The sequence below is a fragment of the Gymnodraco acuticeps genome, unplaced genomic scaffold (assembly GCF_902827175.1).
Source record: "Gymnodraco acuticeps unplaced genomic scaffold, fGymAcu1.1, whole genome shotgun sequence".
Classification (NCBI taxonomy): domain Eukaryota; kingdom Metazoa; phylum Chordata; class Actinopteri; order Perciformes; family Bathydraconidae; genus Gymnodraco; species Gymnodraco acuticeps.
The window spans coordinates 814,090-837,584 of record NW_022991818.1 but is presented as its reverse complement, the minus strand read 5'-3'; the positions used below and the strand labels follow the sequence as shown (position 1 = coordinate 837,584).

General features: G+C 39.5%; 2 protein-coding genes across 2 annotated transcripts; both read left to right on the top strand.

Annotated features, from left to right (window-relative positions):
- Window positions 1–7,008: 7,008 nt before the first annotated feature.
- On the top strand, window positions 7,009–12,115 carry LOC117535299 (histone H3.v1-like). The gene is made up of 3 exons (XM_034199726.1): window positions 7,009–7,363; window positions 7,794–7,893; window positions 12,028–12,115. Exons 1-3 carry the CDS (start codon window positions 7,009–7,011, stop codon window positions 12,113–12,115), a joined length of 543 nt encoding a protein of 180 aa, XP_034055617.1.
- A 1,652-nt stretch (window positions 12,116–13,767) lies between these two features.
- Window positions 13,768–18,874, top strand: LOC117535298 (histone H3.v1-like). Its single transcript, XM_034199725.1, has 3 exons — window positions 13,768–14,122; window positions 14,553–14,652; window positions 18,787–18,874. The coding sequence occupies exons 1-3, from the start codon at window positions 13,768–13,770 to the stop codon at window positions 18,872–18,874; spliced, it is 543 nt and encodes a 180-aa protein (XP_034055616.1).
- Window positions 18,875–23,495: the final 4,621 nt, after the last annotated feature.

Below are 23,495 nucleotides of genomic sequence, written 5' to 3'. Positions count from 1 at the left end.
GACGATTCTGATGCGTTTTTTTTCCCGCCCACCGAAGGACTCGTTTGATGGAAGTTTTCAAATCACAATGGAGACTCATCACGGAGGTGATGAGTCCGCCCACCGTGCACTTTGGGTCGGCCTTGGTCAAGCCCTTTTTACCCCCCCGCTCAAATGACACCATGGAGGAATGTAACGGGAGTTGACAGGGGACTCACAAGTGCCTATTTTCGGACACTTTTTTTCACTTTTCCCCGGTTTTATTATTTTTTAGGCTATTTCACCCGGTTTCTACCAGGGACATTGCCCGGTCTCGGGTGTCCCCCCACGGCCTGTGTCCCCCCCCCCCCCCACTCATCCATATATTAACGGATTTTGACCATTTTTGTTGCATTTTGCTCCTCTCCTCTCACTGATCGAATGGCAAACGCGACCCACTGTCGGAGGGCCTCCACGCCGGCCCGGCCTAGTGCCGGTGTTCTGGCGGTCGGCTCCTCCGAACTGCGGGTTCGACTCTGATGGCCGGGAGGGTGTGCTGCGTTGGGGTGGGGGAGTTCCCCCACTCTGCGTGTCTCTTCCTTCCCGGGCCGGCCGATATGAAGCGTGACCAAGACGCACCGTCCAAGGGTCCCACGGGTTCCCAGCTGGAACCTCCCCACCTCCGCCGCGGTGCACCCGGCAAACACGGTTGTTTCTCGAACCTTCCACTGTTGTCTAGTGGGTGTAACTAAAATACAAGTAAATAAATATATAGATAATAAGTGTCAGTACGATTTTATTTTGTATTTGCGTGCATTTCCTGTTCGGAAAGTGGCGCTGCGGATGTACTGATGGTAACAACAATACAAGGTGTCCGTATATGGTGCTCCTTTATAGAGTCTTTTAGACCAGTGGTTCTCAAATGGGGGTACGCGGACCCCTAGGGGTACGTTGGAGTACTGCAGGGGGTACGTGAGATTTATTTTATGTTAATGAAAAAAATACATTTTTTAATTTTTTTTAATTGATTCTACTAAAATCATACAAAAACGTATAATTCATACACACATGCATTTACACAAACTACTAATAGTAGTTTAACTACTTAATTCAAAGGTTTACAGTAATTCTGGATAATAAAATGGGAAAAATAAACGGGGTGCTCTCTTTTCATCTCCCTCTCCTGACAGCCCGTCAGTCTTGTGCAGCTCGCTGAACCTCTAATAAGTGACCGACTGTAAAAAATAAATATATTTATAACTAGTTTAGCTAGTTCCAGAGTAGATAAACTAGCTAAGTGTGTTAGGTCTAACTAAGTGTATTTTTGCTCGGCTCAACGGTCCGTCACAGCGGCTGTGATCATGCAGAGCTGCGTGTTCTCCGTCAGCAGCAGCTGATCGGATCTCTGATCTCTCTTTCGCGTCCGGTTAGACTTCACTCGCGTCTATGTCCAAATCTATCAGATCTATCTAGTTCTAGTTAATTATAAAACTGCCTGCTTATCAAAGGACACCTAAACAATAAGCGTTGCTTGGCAACGGCGTGTGGCCGCAAAGTATAGCGCAGCATTATGCATATGTTTATATGAGGGGTCAAAATCCCATGCTCATAAAATGCTACTATATTTTTCTCTTCATTCCCCACGCCCCAAAATAAATAAATAAATATACCAATTTTAGGAAAAGTAACAAAGTTTGAGCAGTGTGGGTTTTATATTAACAGAGTTACACATATTTCAAAATGCGAAGTGTAATAACTGCAGTTTGCCTCCCTGTCAGAATGACAAAGATCCTCAGTGAAGCTCAAGCCCATGTTTCTCACTACATTGTACAACTTATTAAAAAGATCAGTTCAATGCAACTTATGTCGTCTTAGTGTTATTGCATGATGTTAAAATTGGTTTGCCATGAATTTAGTGATGGGTTGTAAACATTTGAAGTGTAGCATTTAAGTGCTTCTCAGTTACAAGGTTGATGTTTTAATAAATCAGACACTGATGGTGCAGTGCTGCACTGTACCTCTTTATATAGGCTGTTTTTCCTTAACAAATAGTTTTTGCGCTGATCAGGGGGTACTTGGCTGAATTTTTTTTTCAAAGGGGGTACATGAGTGAAAAAAGTTTGAGAACCACTGTTTTAGACCATTCATGAAGGCATCAATTAAAGCAGGGGTGTTCCACCCACTGTCTGCTGCTAGGGTACGAAAGTCTATTGCATAGTCTGTTACTCTCTGTTGTCCCCGTTTGATCTGCATAATGACTCGTGAGGCTTCTCTGGAAGGTGATGAGTGATCAAACACACGGCTTAGGGTCTGGGTAAACATGTTCAGTGACTGACATATGGGCGAGTTTCTTGACCACTCGGCTGTAGCCCAAGCAGCGGCTCTACCAGACATGTGGGACAACATGAAAGCTACTCAAGCTTGGTCCGAAACAAAGGCAGCAGGTTATTTTTTGTTGTTGTTATTACTGTCAGGAAATGTACAACCTAACCCTGGTCCGCCCAGTAGTAGTAGTCAGATCGCTACTCCTGCTGATTTTAAAGCTAGGTCTGGGTTGGGTTTCATCCACTTGAATGTGCGCAGTCTGTTAGGTAAACTAGATTTTGTCCGTATCTGGGCGAGCTCAACTGACGCTGACGTCATTGTTTTATCAGAAACATGGCTAAACAAATCTATTTTGGCCTCTGACATTGCCTTAAATGGTTTTAATGTGTATCGTACCGACCGGCCTAATAAAGGTGGTGGCGTTGCCATTTATGTTAAGAATGAGTTCAGTGTAACCACATTAGTTTCCAAATCGATCAGTAAGCAATTTGAAATTTTAGCCATAAATATAGAAGTGGCAAAGGGTCAACGGGTCATGGTAGTGAGTTGTTACAGACCCCCCTCAGCTGTCAAAGACTCCTTGTCTTCACTAGCAAATCTTTTATCACAACTAGACTACAAGGAAATAGTGCTACTTGGAGACTTTAACTGGGACTGGTTAACTGCAGTGTCAGAGGATTTTAAAAACCTTTGTATCTCTTTAAATGTTACTCAGATTGTTGACAGTCCTACTCGCCCTAACATTAAGTCCCCTAATAAATCCTCCCTAATTGATCTCATTTTAACTAATGTTCCCCATAAATATTAATCTGTGGGAGTATTTGCAAATGATCTGAGTGATCACTGTGTTGTAGCCACAATTAGGGACACTAAGGTCCAAAAGGTTAAACCTCGCATTATCATTAAGAGAGACAAAAAACATTTTGTGGAGCAGGGTTTTGTGCATGATCTGTTTGATTTTGATTGGGGTAAAATCGATCTGTGTGCTGATGTGGAAACCGCATGGTCTTATTTTTATCTTGGTTTTATGGAGATCATTGATAAACATGCACCCCTGCGTACATTTAGAGTAAAGGGACGAGACAATCCTTGGTTTTCTGCTAATCTGTCCAGTCTCCTTCATGAGAGAAACAAGGCCTGGGCAAAGGCTAGGAAATCAGGCTCAGAGGTAGAATGGCTGCATTTTAGGCAGCTAAGAAATAGCTTCACTTCACATATCAAAAGTGCTAAATCAAAGTACTATCTGTCAGTAACCACAAAGAATCTGAATAATCCTGGAACATTTTGGAAAGCCATTAAATCGTTATCCACCGGCGATATCCGTAATGAACTACCTCCGTGCATTACCACAGCATCTGGCTCTATATCGGACAGGGCTACTATGCTAAATTGCTTTAATGAGCATTTTGTGTCCTGTGGTTCTCTATTTGATTCTGTCACTAACTCTGCTTCTGTGAACACTACAGTATGTGACTCTGAAAAACGTGTGTTGGAAAACCCTTTTGGTTTTACCCCTTTTACTGTTGATGTTGTTCGTGAAGCTTTAACCAAGTTAGATCCTAAGAAACCGGCTGGCCCGGACAACGTAGAACCTTTCTTTTTAAAGATAGCTGCAGATTTTATTACTCCACCTCTCACTACTCTTTTTAACCTCTCCCTCAGCACTAACACAATTCCAAAATTATGGAAGTCAGCGAATGTCCTGCCTTTGCTAAAAGGAGGGGAGGCCACCTTATTAAATAACTATAGGCCAATCTCTAAGTTGTCAGTTCTGGCTAAGGTTCTTGAACGCTTAGTGAGTGAACAGGTGAAGGTGTTTTTATGTACAAATGACATCCTGTCTAAACATCAGTCAGGCTTCAGAAAGCAACATAGCACCATCACTGCCACAATGAAAGTGGTGAATGATGTGAGGAGTATTTTAGATAATAAGCAGAGTTGTGCAGCTCTATTTATTGACCTTTCAAAAGCGTTTGACACCGTCGATCATCACATTTTAAAGCAGAGGCTAGCCAGTATAGGCATGTCCAGCCATCTAGTGGGGTGGTTTGTAAACTACCTCTCTGAAAGGTCCCAATGTGTTCATTTTGATGGGCTGTCTTCTGAGTGGTTAAACATTACTAATGGTGTTCCTCAAAGTTCTGTTTTAGGTCCACTTTTATTCTCCATCTACATCAACAGTTTAGGTGAAAATGTGGATGAAGCTACTTTACATTTTTATGCGGATGATACCGTGATGTACTGTGCAGGTCCCTCCATTAAGGAGGCTGGTGTTAAATTACAGGCTGTTTTTAACATTATTCAGACTCAGCTCTCTGAACTAAAGCTTCTTTTAAATGTTGAGAAAACCAAGGTAATGCTCTTTTCTAAAGCTAAAAAGACACCAGAGCCTGTTTTAGATATTGTAACTACGCAAGGAATAAAACTTGAAGTGGTTACCTGTTACAAATACCTTGGTATCTGGCTTGATGATTGTCTTACTTTTAAACTGCATGTCAATAACCTGCTTAAAAAGCTGAGGGTTAGGCTAGGTTTCTTCTCCAGGAACAAGTCCTGTTTCTCGCTTGAGGCCAGGAAAAGGCTAGTCACCGTGACCTTTTTACCTGTGCTGGACTATGGTGATTTGATATATATGAATGCACCTGCCAATTGCCTGGTCAAGTTAGATGCTGCGTATCACAGTGCACTAAGATTTGTGACAAACTGTAAAGTATTAACCCATCACTGTACCCTGTATGCAAGGGCTGGTTTGCTTTCACTAACTGTACGGAGGCTCAGTCACTGGTACATTTGTATATACAAAGCCATGTTAGGGAAACTTCCATCTCATATCTGCTCCCTGATCTCACGGAAAATTGTAAGTGGCTACTGCCTGAGATCGAATGCATTTTATTAAATGTGCCAACTGCTAGGACTGTCTTAGGGAAGACAGCTTTTAGATGCGCAGCTCCTCTGTCTTAGAATAGTCTGCAAATTAAATGGAAACTGAACAATCTGGTGCCACTAAATGTTTTTAAAGCTCGGTTGGATGCTAGTCAATCGGAAGCTGTTGGTACCTGTTTATGTGGATAATTATGTAAATGATGCTGTATGATGTCCTTTTGTTGTTCTATTTATGTTTTTATGTTTCATGTGGAACTACTTGAGCAGGTCTCCCTTGAAAAAGAGATCAATGATCTGAATGGGATTTATCTGTATAAATAAAGGTTTGGAATGAAATGAAATGAGCAAAATGTAGTTCACACTGTACCAGAAAGGGTCGACAGTTCCCAGAGTCCCCGGAAAACCTCTCCGGAGGAGCCAGACGAAGCGTCGATCCAGGTGGGGTGGTGTGATCCGAAACAACAGCAACAGACGGTGGATCTGGCATTGCTGGAGTAGGTGCAGAGGAACCGGCTTTGAGGTGGTAGAGAACTTGCTGCATCTGAAGTGCCAGGTGATTTACTTGGTTGGTTACAGCTGACTGGAATTCAACCTGACGATCAGTGAGGTCAATCATTCCTCGGTTGATGGAAGACAGCTGTTCAGCATGGAGGGTTAGCTTAGCTTTCTGCGCTAACACATCAGCCTTGAAGGAACCGGAGTCGGCTGAGTCCATCTTTTGGCCAGTTCGTTCTGTTAGGAACCTTGACAGACACTTGGATTCAAACGCACGACTTAAAATAAAGTGTGTTGTTCAAAAGGTCTTTACTTTGGATAAGTATAAAGTTCAAAAGTAGCAAAGCAAACTACAAACTAAAAAAAAAACTTGACTATGATCACAAAGTACAAAATCTCTTGGCGTGACAAGCTGGCTCTCTTAATGGCACAAGGCACAAGACGAACTGGCACAGGACAAAGGGAGACAGGACTATTTATACATGAGGTAAGTGGCAGGGGCGGATCTACCGGGGTGGCATGGGGTGGCAGCTGCCACCCTAAAACACATCCTTGCCACCCCAGCTGCCACCCCAGTTGGCAGCTTTGTTTTAAAATAAAAGTTGTGGCTCATCGGACATTTATGAGAAAAAATCTCTAATGTCCGAGTGCAAGTGAATGCACCACAAGACGCAAGCCAGTTACCCCCCTCCCTGGCGCGAGCTGAAATGTGATTGGCGGCGATTTCATTTTGAACGGGACAGAACAAATAGAGAAGCATTCGGTGAAGTAGACGGAAGGAATGAGGTAAGACTGATCAACTACGTCTCCTGTGAAATAAGTGTAGAACAAAGCTAATGTTTTCCAGTTACAGAAAAGAGAGAAGTTAGATATGTCAATGTGAATCATAACGTTAATGCTGATATTGAAACGATACAAATCCGGTTGAGTAAAGTTATTATCAGTAACTCTTTACTTACTGTAATAATAATAATAAATGATATTTATATAGCGCCTTTCCAGGGACCCAAGGTCGCTATACAGTGTGCGTGGAACGTTAGCTAGGTTTTTGTTTAAAAAAATGTCATGCATGAAATATTTGTATATTATCAATCATTTAGCAAGATGTACGACCTGATCAAGGCTAAACGATTCTGCTCTTCAATAATAACTTTGAATCTTATTTCAGGAATCTGTTTGGATTGCAAGCAAAGATTGGGCCACAAGCTGGAGTTTGAAGCACACAGTAAGTGGGAAAACAACAAGCATTTGCTCAAACAGCATTTTCATTTGAACACCATTATTAATAATGATTACTGGTAATATAAAAGAAAACAACGTAATAAATGGACTTTGAATCTTATAGAAATGAAGAGGAAACGTGGCATTGCAAGTTTTTTCTCACCAAAGAGGATAGAAAGTGAGGCTGAGCAACAGGGAAGTAACAAGATAAATGACCAGGGACATGAGGAGCTGGAAGGAGATGAAGAACAGCAACAGGAAAGTGTCAGTGATGAGATAGAAGGCAAAGATGAACAGGGACAGGAGGAGGAAGGAGAACACAACAGAGAAGAAGAGACGGAAGAGGGAGAGCATCACATAGACAAGGTGCAAGAGGGAGAGAGCGAGAGACAACAAGACGGCATGCAGAGCTCAGACAGTGAGGGGGAAAGGAATATTCCTAAGCCCTTGCAACCAACGGCCAGTCGAGTTGGTCCACATGGTATGAAAATTGTTAATACAAAGTATAATGCATCTGAATAAGATGCAAAAATCACACAAAAGGACATTTTGCAAAACAGTTTATTTAAGAGACAGGGCTAGCCTCAGTCTAATAAATATATTATTAATTCAAAACAATTATGTTTGCTTTCCTTAGATAGTTTTGAGTATGAGGAAAAGGGTAGATTGTGAGTATTTTGTGTACAATGTATTTTAGACCTATTATAGCAGCTGAGGTTGAAATTCAAAAATTACCCAAAACAATACACACACCCAGGCCAAAATGTTGTGCTGCACGCATTAACACAGCCAGTAGGTTAAACACATATTGAATAAATGACAGCTCCAAACTGTGTTATAATTAGTTAATTATAATGTGTAATCAGTTAAGCTCTATTACAGTTTGAATATGTTTTACTCCCATTTTCTAGACATATCCAAGTCCAGGTGTGAGGAGCCAGCTCAGCCGACACGGGAGAGTTTCCCCAAGACCCTTCAGGGAGGAGCCAGAAGAAGCTTCAGAACGGACTGGTACAAAACTCATTCATGGCTTGAGTACTCACAGTCCAATGATTCAGCGTATTGTTTCCCCTGTAGACATTTCTCTTTACCTGATGCCCCCAAGACCGTTTTCACCTCAATTGACGGGTATCGTAACTGGAAAAAGGCCACAATGAAAGACAGTGGTTTCTGTTCTCATGCCCGATCTGAAAGCCATGTAAATGCAATATTTGCACGGGGAGAAAACAAGAAAATTAGTGACAGAAATACCTCAATGATGGGAATAATGGATGAGCAAAATAAGAAACAGGTGATTGAAAATCAAAACTACATTAAAACACTAGCTGAGATTCTGATTCTAACTGCCACAGAAAACACAGCCCAACGGGGTCACAGGGAGAATCCTGACTCAGAAAAAAAAGGTGTTTTTTTAGCTATGTTAGATTTGCTGGGAAACCATGATCCTATGACTAAAAAAAGACTTGAAAAGCAAGCTAAAAATGCAACATACACCAGTAAAACTATTCAAAACGAGATACTGGAATGTTTGGCTGCAATGGTTAAGGAAGAAATAATTCAAGAGGTTAAAAAGAGCAGGCAGTTTGCAGTTATTGTAGACGAAACTAAAGATCTTCAGAAAAAAGACCAAATTTCATTTGTTCTGAGATACTATTACAATGGTGTTGTTCACGAGAGCTTTCTGGAGTTTGACGTGGTAGAAGGCCTGGATGCTGCTGCGTTAAGTGGTAAGATGATTTGTTTTCTTGAGAAACATGGGCTGGAGTATAAAGAAAACCTTGACGGTCAGGGCTACAATGGCGCTGCAGTGATGAGCGGGGCACATGCTGGTGTTCAAGCGAAAATAAAAGAAGTAGCCAAAAATGCTTTCTATGTGCATTGCAGTGCACACTGCCTAAACTTAGTCATAGTAGACTCTGTCAAAAATGTAACAGATGCGGGAAACTTCTTCTCATTGATGGAACGATTGTATGTGTTCATATCTGGGTCTTATGTACACAACAAATGGCTGGAAGTGCAGCGGGAGATGTTTGACGGTGCACCAAGGGAACTCCAAAGGCTTAGTGATACACGTTGGGCCTGCAGACATGTAGCATGTCGCAATGTTATGGATAGGTTACCTGCAATACTACAGCTGCTTGAAGAGATTTCCTCTGAGAACCATCCACATAGAGCTGTTGAAGCCAGGGGGATATTGGTTCAGATTGATCTGAATTTTGTTGGATGCCTTGTACTGTTCCGAAAGGTCTTGAGTGACTCTAAATTGTTGTCAGATATGCTCCAGTCCAAAACATTGGACTTGGCTAAGGCCGTGGAACTAGTTGAAGCACTTAAAGAGACACTGGTACAATATCGCAGTGAAGCCTCCTTTGATGAAGTGTGGAGTGAAGCACTTGTTTTATGTGAAAGAAGTAGCATTGAAACAACTCAGCGAAAGCCAAAGAGTTCAAGACAGACAACAAGGACCCTTCAAGATGGTGTCATCCCTTCCACTTTGGGACAGCATGTAGTTCCAGATGGCAAACACTCTTTTTGCGTCAATGTGTACTATCCAGTTATGGATAACATGATTGGAGAAATAGAAAGACGCTTTTCTCACACAAATTGCAACATAATGCAAGGTATCCAGGCACTAAATCCATCAAGTGCTACTTTTTTGAGTGAGAAGGCTATTCTTTTATTGGCTAATGCCTATGATTCTAATATATATATATTTTTTTCATTTTTAATTTATTCTACTAAAATCATACAAAAACAAAAACGTATAATTCATTCACACAAATGAACAAAATTAGTAGAAGCGGGAGGGCTGAAGCATAGCTTATGGGGAGTAGCCCTCCCGTGCATCATCATTAGCATCAATATAATAATGGCACTTATTTCGTCAAAAACGTATAGAAATTACGTACAAAAAAATAAAGAAAACTGGAAAAAAAAATTAAATTTAAATTTAGGGCAAGGAAAAAAGTAAATGCATATATAAGTAATACTAGGAATATCACATACTTGTTAGCTGGAGTAATCTGCAAATATAATTGTTTTTACTTTAGTTTTGAATAGTAATACTTGAGAGGTCTGGGTGAAGTCCATTCCACGTTCTAACTCCGATTATGGATAAGCTGTGTGATTTGATGGTTGTTCTACAGGGCTTGCTACACAACCAGTTAGGATGCCTGGTTGGGTATTTCCTGACTGTGGTTTGGAACTGCTTTTGAATGTTAGTAGGCATTTTGTTATGGTAAATGTTGTGCATAATCAGTACTGTTTTAAGCTTAACTATATCAACAAATTTGAGTAGATTGAGTTTTTTTATATATGGGAGTTGTGTGTTCATATTTACCAACACCACAGACTATTCGTAATACTTTTTTTTTTAGATGTTATTATTTTTTGTAGATTTGTTGCGTACGTGTTTCCCCATATTTCGGAGCAGTAATAAAGGTAAGGGAGGAATAGACTGTTATAAAGAGTTCTGAGTATTTTTTCCTCGAGAATGTTCTTAGTATGATACAAAATACCTATTGTTTTTGACAGTTTAGTTTGTACATCATTTATATGGTGCTTCCAGTTGAGTTTTTCATCAACAATGAGTCCTAAAAATGTACATGCACCAACTTTCTCTTATCTCAGTATTGCAAATCCGTATAATAATCATTTCTACTCTCTGACTTTGTATTGAATAACATGTAATTTGTTTTGGCCACATTAAGGGATCATTTATTAACTGCAAACCAGTTACATAGTATTTTTAATTCTGCATTAACAATTTTAACAAGATCACCAAGATTATGATGGGAGCAGAGAATGGTGGTATCATCGGCAAACAAAATGAATTTTAACATGTCTGAGGTGTTGATAATGTCATTAATATAAATCAGGAACAGTTTTGGACCTAAGATTGATCCTTGAGGGACTCCACATGTTATAGGAAGATTGTTTGATTTCGCCTCGTCTATGTCCACATATTGTAGCCTATTTATCAGATAACTCTTGACCCATTCTTTGGCTTGACCCCTTATGCCATAATGTTCTAATTTGTGTAGCAGTATGGTATGGTTCACAGTATCAAAAGCCTTTTTAAGGTCAATGAATATACCAGCTGTAATAATTTTTTTCTCAATGTTGTTGGTAATTTCTTCAACCAGTTCAATTACTGCTGAAGAAGTAGAGTGATTTTTCTGAAATCCATATTGGCTGGGGCATAGTATATTAAATTTGCTGAGGAATGACTCCAGACGGTTGTTAAAGAGTTTTTCCAGGATTTTTGAGAATTGTGGTAGTAAAGAAATGGGTCTATAATTATAAAAACTAGATTTATCACCAGATTTGAAAACCGGAATCACCTTCGCGATTTTCATTTCATTGGGAAAAATACCTTGTTGGAACGATTTATTGCATATATTTACTAGGGGGGCTACAATGTTTGGTGCGACTTGTTTAACAATATTCATACTAAGTCCTAAATAATCTTTGGACTGTTTACTGTGTTGAGTATTAACAATATCAAGCAGTTCATTTTCTGTAATTGGGTTCAGGAACATACTCTGTTGGTTGCAGTTTTTCAGAAAATCAGCCACTTTAGATGAAGTTGGGCTGATTTTACTCGCCAGGTTGGGGCCAATTTCAGTAAAGAACTCATTAAAGCTATTTGCAACATCGGTTGAGGTTTTTCCTTCGGTTTGGAATTTCTTAAATTCGTTTCTGTTGTCAGTTATTTTCTTCTTAATTATGCTATTTATTACTTTCCAAGTGGTTTTCATATCTCTTATGGCATTTTCTAATTTTTCAGAGAAGTATCGTTTTTCACAGTTTCTAAGGATTGTAGTCAATTTGTTTTTATACAATTTTTATAACGGCTTTCATCTTCAGTGCTTTTACTTTTCAAAAATGTCCTATCGAGTGCATTTTTCTTACAGCAAGCGTTTTTCACCAGGGTTTTGCCAATCTTAATTTTAATATATGGACAACATTCGTTCATGTTTTGCATGAAAATCCGTACAAACTCATTATAGGATTTGTTTACATCTTGAATCTCAAATACTTCTTGCCATTTTTAATTTTTTAAGTTAGTATTTAATTTATTTAGAGAACTGTCATTTAATGTCCGCTTAGTTATGTATGTATTTTGTTCTTTGTTATTTACAGGTTATTTTCTGCAAATTGTGAATATTGGCAGGTGATCACTGACATCAGTGATGAGGGCCCCACTATGATGTTCCGTTTCAAGGATTGAGGATCTTAAACACGAATTACATCAGACGAGGAGAGTACTAGAAATAAAGAAGAAGGAAAAGGGGAGTCCTACCACTCTGATGGAGTTTGCTCAATTTTTGGACCCATACAAGGATATTTTTTACGAGTTGTCCAGATTGTGTGAAATAGCAGTAGTTTTACCGGTGAGCAGTGCATCCTGTGAAAGAAGTTTTTCAACTCTTAGGATCATTAAGAGTTATTTGAGGTCTACAATGACAGAAAAGAGACTGTCAAGTTTGGCTGTACTCAGCATTAAATCAAAACCCAGTAAAGCTTTGGATCTCAATAAGTTTGTGAGGCGTTTTGCTGAACAACATGGAAATCGCCGCATTCAGCTGTTATAGCCAACTTGATGCTCTGCTCACGAATGACTCGATGAGCATAGAAAACTGTTAACGTGATAAACTTGTGTTAAGGGAAATGTGTACATTTGTCCTCAGTTGTTAAATATATATATATATATATTCTGTACTCAAGCTCACAAAGGGATGTCATGTTATTATTGTACCACTGTGAGGCAATAGGTGTTGTTATTCTAAGTTAGCTCGGCTGAGCGAAAGGATGCACCTGCAGTGCAGAGTAAAATAAACCATGCCTAAGGACTAAGGAAGTTTATCGTCTCTGTCTCAACTAAACTACAAACTAAAAAAAAAACTTGACTATGATCACAAAGTACAAAATCTCTTGGCGTGACAAGCTGGCTCTCTTAATGGCACAAGGCACAAGACGAACTGGCACAGGACAAAGGGAGACAGGACTATTTATACATGAGGTAAGTGGCAGGGGCGGATCTACCGGGGTGGCATGGGGTGGCAGCTGCCACCCTAAAACACATCCTTGCCACCCCAGCTGCCACCCCAGTTGGCAGCTTTGTTTTAAAATAAAAGTTGTGGCTCATCGGACATTTATGAGAAAAAATCTCTAATGTCCGAGTGCAAGTGAATGCACCACAAGACGCAAGCCAGTTACCCCCCTCCCTGGCGCGAGCTGAAATGTGATTGGCGGCGATTTCATTTTGAACGGGACAGAACAAATAGAGAAGCATTCGGTGAAGTAGACGGAAGGAATGAGGTAAGACTGATCAACTACGTCTCCTGTGAAATAAGTGTAGAACAAAGCTAATGTTTTCCAGTTACAGAAAAGAGAGAAGTTAGATATGTCAATGTGAATCATAACGTTAATGCTGATATTGAAACGATACAAATCCGGTTGAGTAAAGTTATTATCAGTAACTCTTTACTTACTGTAATAATAATAATAAATGATATTTATATAGCGCCTTTCCAGGGACCCAAGGTCGCTATACAGTGTGCGTGGAACGTTAGCTAGGTTTTTGTTTAAAAAAATGTCATGCATGAAATATTTGTATATTATCAATCATTTAGCAAGATGTACGACCTGATCAAGGCTAAACGATTCTGCTCTTCAATAATAACTTTGAATCTTATTTCAGGAATCTGTTTGGATTGCAAGCAAAGATTGGGCCACAAGCTGGAGTTTGAAGCACACAGTAAGTGGGAAAACAACAAGCATTTGCTCAAACAGCATTTTCATTTGAACACCATTATTAATAATGATTACTGGTAATATAAAAGAAAACAACGTAATAAATGGACTTTGAATCTTATAGAAATGAAGAGGAAACGTGGCATTGCAAGTTTTTTCTCACCAAAGAGGATAGAAAGTGAGGCTGAGCAACAGGGAAGTAACAAGATAAATGACCAGGGACATGAGGAGCTGGAAGGAGATGAAGAACAGCAACAGGAAAGTGTCAGTGATGAGATAGAAGGCAAAGATGAACAGGGACAGGAGGAGGAAGGAGAACACAACAGAGAAGAAGAGACGGAAGAGGGAGAGCATCACATAGACAAGGTGCAAGAGGGAGAGAGCGAGAGACAACAAGACGGCATGCAGAGCTCAGACAGTGAGGGGGAAAGGAATATTCCTAAGCCCTTGCAACCAACGGCCAGTCGAGTTGGTCCACATGGTATGAAAATTGTTAATACAAAGTATAATGCATCTGAATAAGATGCAAAAATCACACAAAAGGACATTTTGCAAAACAGTTTATTTAAGAGACAGGGCTAGCCTCAGTCTAATAAATATATTATTAATTCAAAACAATTATGTTTGCTTTCCTTAGATAGTTTTGAGTATGAGGAAAAGGGTAGATTGTGAGTATTTTGTGTACAATGTATTTTAGACCTATTATAGCAGCTGAGGTTGAAATTCAAAAATTACCCAAAACAATACACACACCCAGGCCAAAATGTTGTGCTGCACGCATTAACACAGCCAGTAGGTTAAACACATATTGAATAAATGACAGCTCCAAACTGTGTTATAATTAGTTAATTATAATGTGTAATCAGTTAAGCTCTATTACAGTTTGAATATGTTTTACTCCCATTTTCTAGACATATCCAAGTCCAGGTGTGAGGAGCCAGCTCAGCCGACACGGGAGAGTTTCCCCAAGACCCTTCAGGGAGGAGCCAGAAGAAGCTTCAGAACGGACTGGTACAAAACTCATTCATGGCTTGAGTACTCACAGTCCAATGATTCAGCGTATTGTTTCCCCTGTAGACATTTCTCTTTACCTGATGCCCCCAAGACCGTTTTCACCTCAATTGACGGGTATCGTAACTGGAAAAAGGCCACAATGAAAGACAGTGGTTTCTGTTCTCATGCCCGATCTGAAAGCCATGTAAATGCAATATTTGCACGGGGAGAAAACAAGAAAATTAGTGACAGAAATACCTCAATGATGGGAATAATGGATGAGCAAAATAAGAAACAGGTGATTGAAAATCAAAACTACATTAAAACACTAGCTGAGATTCTGATTCTAACTGCCACAGAAAACACAGCCCAACGGGGTCACAGGGAGAATCCTGACTCAGAAAAAAAAGGTGTTTTTTTAGCTATGTTAGATTTGCTGGGAAACCATGATCCTATGACTAAAAAAAGACTTGAAAAGCAAGCTAAAAATGCAACATACACCAGTAAAACTATTCAAAACGAGATACTGGAATGTTTGGCTGCAATGGTTAAGGAAGAAATAATTCAAGAGGTTAAAAAGAGCAGGCAGTTTGCAGTTATTGTAGACGAAACTAAAGATCTTCAGAAAAAAGACCAAATTTCATTTGTTCTGAGATACTATTACAATGGTGTTGTTCACGAGAGCTTTCTGGAGTTTGACGTGGTAGAAGGCCTGGATGCTGCTGCGTTAAGTGGTAAGATGATTTGTTTTCTTGAGAAACATGGGCTGGAGTATAAAGAAAACCTTGACGGTCAGGGCTACAATGGCGCTGCAGTGATGAGCGGGGCACATGCTGGTGTTCAAGCGAAAATAAAAGAAGTAGCCAAAAATGCTTTCTATGTGCATTGCAGTGCACACTGCCTAAACTTAGTCATAGTAGACTCTGTCAAAAATGTAACAGATGCGGGAAACTTCTTCTCATTGATGGAACGATTGTATGTGTTCATATCTGGGTCTTATGTACACAACAAATGGCTGGAAGTGCAGCGGGAGATGTTTGACGGTGCACCAAGGGAACTCCAAAGGCTTAGTGATACACGTTGGGCCTGCAGACATGTAGCATGTCGCAATGTTATGGATAGGTTACCTGCAATACTACAGCTGCTTGAAGAGATTTCCTCTGAGAACCATCCACATAGAGCTGTTGAAGCCAGGGGGATATTGGTTCAGATTGATCTGAATTTTGTTGGATGCCTTGTACTGTTCCGAAAGGTCTTGAGTGACTCTAAATTGTTGTCAGATATGCTCCAGTCCAAAACATTGGACTTGGCTAAGGCCGTGGAACTAGTTGAAGCACTTAAAGAGACACTGGTACAATATCGCAGTGAAGCCTCCTTTGATGAAGTGTGGAGTGAAGCACTTGTTTTATGTGAAAGAAGTAGCATTGAAACAACTCAGCGAAAGCCAAAGAGTTCAAGACAGACAACAAGGACCCTTCAAGATGGTGTCATCCCTTCCACTTTGGGACAGCATGTAGTTCCAGATGGCAAACACTCTTTTTGCGTCAATGTGTACTATCCAGTTATGGATAACATGATTGGAGAAATAGAAAGACGCTTTTCTCACACAAATTGCAACATAATGCAAGGTATCCAGGCACTAAATCCATCAAGTGCTACTTTTTTGAGTGAGAAGGCTATTCTTTTATTGGCTAATGCCTATGATTCTAATATATATATATTTTTTTCATTTTTAATTTATTCTACTAAAATCATACAAAAACAAAAACGTATAATTCATTCACACAAATGAACAAAATTAGTAGAAGCGGGAGGGCTGAAGCATAGCTTATGGGGAGTAGCCCTCCCGTGCATCATCATTAGCATCAATATAATAATGGCACTTATTTCGTCAAAAACGTATAGAAATTACGTACAAAAAAAATAAAGAAAACTGGAAAAAAAAATTAAATTAAATTTAGGGCAAGGAAAAAAGTAAATGCATATATAAGTAATACTAGGAATATCACATACTTGTTAGCTGGAGTAATCTGCAAATATAATTGTTTTTACTTTAGTTTTGAATAGTAATACTTGAGAGGTCTGGGTGAAGTCCATTCCACGTTCTAACTCCGATTATGGATAAGCTGTGTGATTTGATGGTTGTTCTACAGGGCTTGCTACACAACCAGTTAGGATGCCTGGTTGGGTATTTCCTGACTGTGGTTTGGAACTGCTTTTGAATGTTAGTAGGCATTTTGTTATGGTAAATGTTGTGCATAATCAGTACTGTTTTAAGCTTAACTATATCAACAAATTTGAGTAGATTGAGTTTTTTTATATATGGGAGTTGTGTGTTCATATTTACCAACACCACAGACTATTCGTAATACTTTTTTTTTTAGATGTTATTATTTTTTGTAGATTTGTTGCGTACGTGTTTCCCCATATTTCGGAGCAGTAATAAAGGTAAGGGAGGAATAGACTGTTATAAAGAGTTCTGAGTATTTTTTCCTCGAGAATGTTCTTAGTATGATACAAAATACCTATTGTTTTTGACAGTTTAGTTTGTACATCATTTATATGGTGCTTCCAGTTGAGTTTTTCATCAACAATGAGTCCTAAAAATGTACATGCACCAACTTTCTCTTATCTCAGTATTGCAAATCCGTATAATAATCATTTCTACTCTCTGACTTTGTATTGAATAACATGTAATTTGTTTTGGCCACATTAAGGGATCATTTATTAACTGCAAACCAGTTACATAGTATTTTTAATTCTGCATTAACAATTTTAACAAGATCACCAAGATTATGATGGGAGCAGAGAATGGTGGTATCATCGGCAAACAAAATGAATTTTAACATGTCTGAGGTGTTGATAATGTCATTAATATAAATCAGGAACAGTTTTGGACCTAAGATTGATCCTTGAGGGACTCCACATGTTATAGGAAGATTGTTTGATTTCGCCTCGTCTATGTCCACATATTGTAGCCTATTTATCAGATAACTCTTGACCCATTCTTTGGCTTGACCCCTTATGCCATAATGTTCTAATTTGTGTAGCAGTATGGTATGGTTCACAGTATCAAAAGCCTTTTTAAGGTCAATGAATATACCAGCTGTAATAATTTTTTTCTCAATGTTGTTGGTAATTTCTTCAACCAGTTCAATTACTGCTGAAGAAGTAGAGTGATTTTTCTGAAATCCATATTGGCTGGGGCATAGTATATTAAATTTGCTGAGGAATGACTCCAGACGGTTGTTAAAGAGTTTTTCCAGGATTTTTGAGAATTGTGGTAGTAAAGAAATGGGTCTATAATTATAAAAACTAGATTTATCACCAGATTTGAAAACCGGAATCACCTTCGCGATTTTCATTTCATTGGGAAAAATACCTTGTTGGAACGATTTATTGCATATATTTACTAGGGGGGCTACAATGTTTGGTGCGACTTGTTTAACAATATTCATACTAAGTCCTAAATAATCTTTGGACTGTTTACTGTGTTGAGTATTAACAATATCAAGCAGTTCATTTTCTGTAATTGGGTTCAGGAACATACTCTGTTGGTTGCAGTTTTTCAGAAAATCAGCCACTTTAGATGAAGTTGGGCTGATTTTACTCGCCAGGTTGGGGCCAATTTCAGTAAAGAACTCATTAAAGCTATTTGCAACATCGGTTGAGGTTTTTCCTTCGGTTTGGAATTTCTTAAATTCGTTTCTGTTGTCAGTTATTTTCTTCTTAATTATGCTATTTATTACTTTCCAAGTGGTTTTCATATCTCCTATGGCATTTTCTAATTTTTCAGAGAAGTATCGTTTTTCACAGTTTCTAAGGATTGTAGTCAATTTGTTTTTATACAATTTTTATAACGGCTTTCATCTTCAGTGCTTTTACTTTTCAAAAATGTCCTATCGAGTGCATTTTTCTTACAGCAAGCGTTTTTCACCAGGGTTTTGCCAATCTTAATTTTAATATATGGACAACATTCGTTCATGTTTTGCATGAAAATCCGTACAAACTCATTATAGGATTTGTTTACATCTTGAATCTCAAATACTTCTTGCCATTTTTAATTTTTTAAGTTAGTATTTAATTTATTTAGAGAACTGTCATTTAATGTCCGCTTAGTTATGTATGTATTTTGTTCTTTGTTATTTACAGGTTATTTTCTGCAAATTGTGAATATTGGCAGGTGATCACTGACATCAGTGATGAGGGCCCCACTATGATGTTCCGTTTCAAGGATTGAGGATCTTAAACACGAATTACATCAGACGAGGAGAGTACTAGAAATAAAGAAGAAGGAAAAGGGGAGTCCTACCACTCTGATGGAGTTTGCTCAATTTTTGGACCCATACAAGGATATTTTTTACGAGTTGTCCAGATTGTGTGAAATAGCAGTAGTTTTACCGGTGAGCAGTGCATCCTGTGAAAGAAGTTTTTCAACTCTTAGGATCATTAAGAGTTATTTGAGGTCTACAATGACAGAAAAGAGACTGTCAAGTTTGGCTGTACTCAGCATTAAATCAAAACCCAGTAAAGCTTTGGATCTCAATAAGTTTGTGAGGCGTTTTGCTGAACAACATGGAAATCGCCGCATTCAGCTGTTATAGCCAACTTGATGCTCTGCTCACGAATGACTCGATGAGCATAGAAAACTGTTAACGTGATAAACTTGTGTTAAGGGAAATGTGTACATTTGTCCTCAGTTGTTAAATATATATATATATATATTCTGTACTCAAGCTCACAAAGGGATGTCATGTTATTATTGTACCACTGTGAGGCAATAGGTGTTGTTATTCTAAGTTAGCTCGGCTGAGCGAAAGGATGCACCTGCAGTGCAGAGTAAAATAAACCATGCCTAAGGACTAAGGAAGTTTATCGTCTCTGTCTCAACTATTTCTCTCCGAGTGCAACGTATGAGGAAGCTGCCATCCTTAAGGCGAGACACCCCAGGTGAAAAAACTCATTTTGAGAAAACGACCTTTAAAGATTGCAGTGAGGCGCTAGCTAAACCCTCCTGTTCTTTGGATGACAGCTTGCGCATCAACGCACTCCGTGAAGGTATTTCATGTTCAGGGTAATTTTTTTTTTTATAACCTTGCTTCGTGCAAGTGACAATTGTTGTCGTCTTCTCTGTGAACGTTTTTTTCGCCGTTCTTTTGGCATTTTGAGATTTCAATTTCTAGCTGAAAGCTAACCAGGAAGTGTTTTAGCACACCACGTGACGCATCTGAACGAATCACGTTGTCAGAAATTGACATCAGCCAATGAGATTTCGTTTCTTGGTTTAAGACCCCTTTGTGCTTTCACGATTGGTTGCTGATACAAAGAAAATGACCATATTTGGATCCGATGAGATTGTGCAGGAGAGACACAGCTTTCCAGCGATACCTCTGTTGACATGGTGCACACAGCGGTCGCGGTACTTTATGTTACGTTAGAATGCTAACTTTTGGTGAATTTAGGAGAAATCTACAGATGCAAATAGACAAACTATAGTAAAATAAACACTTAAATGTGTATTTTGTACGTTTTCCTTCCAAAAGCCTGAAAGAAAACATGTTATGGAATCAAAATAGCACAAAATCTCAAAATTGACCAGTACTTGAAAAACGATGTTATTGCCTGCCGTGTCTCGCCTTAACCTCTTTGTGGGGGTCTAACATTGATTGTTAACATTGATTGATTAAATCAGCATATACTTCTGCCACCCCTCAAAATCTCCTGCCACCCTCTTGCCACCCCATGAATATTTTTCTAGATCCGCCCCTGGTAAGTGGGAACAGGTGGAAACAATCAGGGGCGGGGCAGACGCTGACGATGGCGGGAAAACACACAAAGGGAGGAAGTAAGGGGGCCTGAAATGAGAGACAAGAGGTAAGTACAAAATAAAACAGGAAGTGCAATGACAGGACTAGACAGGTGAACAAAAAGACTTGACTAAACCTAAATCTAACCTGGGCTATGAACTAAACGTGAAACAATAACATGAACCTGATTAACATGATATGAATAATTTAGCAGACATGACGGGATGTTACATGTACAGCACTTTGGTCTGGAGGTTTTAAAGTGCTATATAAAGTTGGATTGGATTGGATTGGATTAATCTACCTTATTTGGGGGCCCCCTTGTGGTCCAAGCACTTGCCTGTCGGTAAATGGCGCCCCTGTATACACACACACACATTCAATACATGCATACACAGTATGATGGCTTGAACTAGTGGGAGAAATGGCACTGTTTGTCTGTAGCCAATGCCTTGAACCTCGGCATTAGAAGCATTAGAAAGTCAAGGTAAACTTGTGGTTAACTTGCGGTCTGAAGAAAGAAAATATACATTAAAGGGGACCTATCATGCAAAATGCACTTTGTGATGTCTTTTATACATAAATATGTGTCCCCGGTGCGTTGAAGAACTCACGCAGCGTCAGAAAATAAAACCCTCTCTCTTTTCCTCCGTACCCAAATCTTTTAAAAACAGGGGTACAACGAGCGGATACAGATTTGCTGCCGATCTGACGTCAAATCGGCAGCAGACCCACAGAAAATTGCTATCAGAAACAATGCCTGACGTGTTTTGGACGTAATCTTGTCTTTGTTTACATTAGCAAGCCTCGCTAACACTCAGAGCTAACCTGTATTGTAGAGCACGTGTTTAAAAAGCAGGAAATAAGAAAAGGAACTCACCTTGTGATAAACCCGCAAGAGAAAAAGCATTTGAGCTCCGTACTGTTTCAAAAATAATCTTTGATGTGGTTTAGAACAGGATGGCGTTTTATCACAGCAGAATTGAACTTTATCTCTGGTAGAATTCTGATCAGGTATTAGCTCCGCCTCCGCCATTTTTTTTTCAAGCGAAGGACCCAAAATCCGCGTTTCTCTAACAGGGCTGCAAAAGAGGGGTATGAGCAGTATGAGGCATGGCTACAATGGGTGAACTGTTTGGTATTTTAAGCAAAAAACTTCACAGACATGCTTTGTATAGGTATGGCCCTACAATATATGTTTCCAATATAGCATAATAGGTCCACTTTAATTTACATCAGAATCAGACATTCTTTTTTATATATATATAATGGGACACAGGGTTTGGTCCAGATTGATTTGCAGTTCGGTCCAGATCCGGACCTTGGTCCGGAGTTTGAGAAGCCCTGTACTAGAGAATGCATGTTCAGGCATTTTTCCGAGGAGTATAATTACATTTCAGGAAATGTTACAGAAGTAGTGAAGGCAGATTGAGAAGATGTGTCAATAAGTAAATGAAGCTTACTGACTGATGATTGTATGTTGGAAAGTTTCAGAGGATCTGATGATTAATATCAAAATGTTTGACCAACAGGTTGGAGTCAGACACTTGTTCCCTGTGGTTTTTTCAGGGCTCATTGTATTTGTCATTTATATATTTAGTTTAAATTAGGAAATTTGAGTTTGTGATACAATTGTATGACACCATTGTGTTGAACAAGTGCATATGTCCCCACCCTCAGCACTTTCTGTGACATTTAGGAGCTTGTTAGTTTGCCCCACAGTGGACTAAAATAAAGTGAAGAAGAAATTAACATCATGAGGATTCACTCTGTCCCTCTACAGCAGGGACTGTGTGAATTATGGTCTTTGAAACTACTGCCAACAGGATATCCATAGGGTTTTGTTGAATGTCAGCAAAGTGGACATCTGCTAAGGTATATACAAGTGAGAAGACTGTCACCAACTGCAAAAACATATGTCATGGTAAGATATAGCCTATTAAAGATAGACTAAAAGTTATTGAGACTGACAGGGGACAAATGATTTGTACATTTCAGTGTGTGCCCTCTTCAGGGAAGTTAAACAGTCCCAACTCCCTTAGCAGCTGCCGGTGAACTTGTATTGTTCCACCATCAAGAGCCTACCAGTGTACTGCTGCACAGTGTGCTCAGCAGCTGCACAGGGAAAGACGGGTGTTGAAGGCAGCTAAGGAGGCCATAGAGACCACACTACCACATCTGGAGGACATCCACAATGATCGATTTCGAAAGAAAGACAGCATGATCATAACATATTCTCACCAACCTTGACACTGTGTTTGCACCCCTCCTTTCTGCAAAGATACAGGACAATCTAAGGTCGCATTCACACCAACTCCGGTTTAATCGAACCCTGGTGCGTTTAGCCGCTTGGTGCGGTTCGTTTGGGTTGGTGTGAACGCAGTCCGAGACCTCAGAAGTGAACTAAACAACCGGACTCTGGTCTGCTTAAAAGAGGTGGTCTCGGACCGCTTGCAAGTTAACTCTGGAGCAGATCATCGCTGGTGTGAACACAGTCCGCACCAAAACATAGGAAGCGTAGTATTTACGAGTCCCAAAAACGCGGATGTCTTCAAAATCTTTAGCGAAAGAGTCTTTCAAGACATCCGCGGTTGTTTAGTTAAAGAATGAAGCAGAATTAAGTGTTGAACAGTGTTGTGTAAAGTAAAAATGCTCCTTCAACTATACATAAAAGTAAGAGCCACCTGTCGTCAGTGAAACATCCCTCCTTACTGCAGAACGTCTCTCATTATATGTGTTATAATGTTTTTTAACGCATGTCGTCTGATTGTATAATTATGTGCTGTCCACTAGATTCTGTTGATACACTCTCCAGATTAACAGCAGCATGAAAATAACCTGCCGATGCTCCATTGCGGAGGCTACGGTAGAAATGGCACGGATTTGAGTTTTTTCCCCGTTAATGTCTGACCAATTGTTGAACAGCATTTCCGTGCACATGACTTGTGTTTAAAGTTTATAGTCCGTTTGAGTGTGTGAACACAAACCGAACCTTCTGAAAAATGAAACAATGTAACAAACTGTTGTCTAGTGAGCACCTGAAAACGGACTATT

Bases quoted from the DNA above. Each gene is read 5' to 3' on its own strand.
- LOC117535299 (XM_034199726.1), top strand. From the start codon at position 7,009: ATGAAGAGGAAACGTGGCATTGCAAGTTTTTTCTCACCAAAGAGGATA. The intron at 7,364-7,793 runs GTATGAAAATTG...CCCATTTTCTAG, and splicing joins CAGTCGAGTTGGTCCACATG to ACATATCCAAGTCCAGGTGT. The intron at 7,894-12,027 runs GTACAAAACTCA...TGTTATTTACAG, and splicing joins AGAAGCTTCAGAACGGACTG to GTTATTTTCTGCAAATTGTG.
- LOC117535298 (XM_034199725.1), top strand. From the start codon at position 13,768: ATGAAGAGGAAACGTGGCATTGCAAGTTTTTTCTCACCAAAGAGGATA. The intron at 14,123-14,552 runs GTATGAAAATTG...CCCATTTTCTAG, and splicing joins CAGTCGAGTTGGTCCACATG to ACATATCCAAGTCCAGGTGT. The intron at 14,653-18,786 runs GTACAAAACTCA...TGTTATTTACAG, and splicing joins AGAAGCTTCAGAACGGACTG to GTTATTTTCTGCAAATTGTG.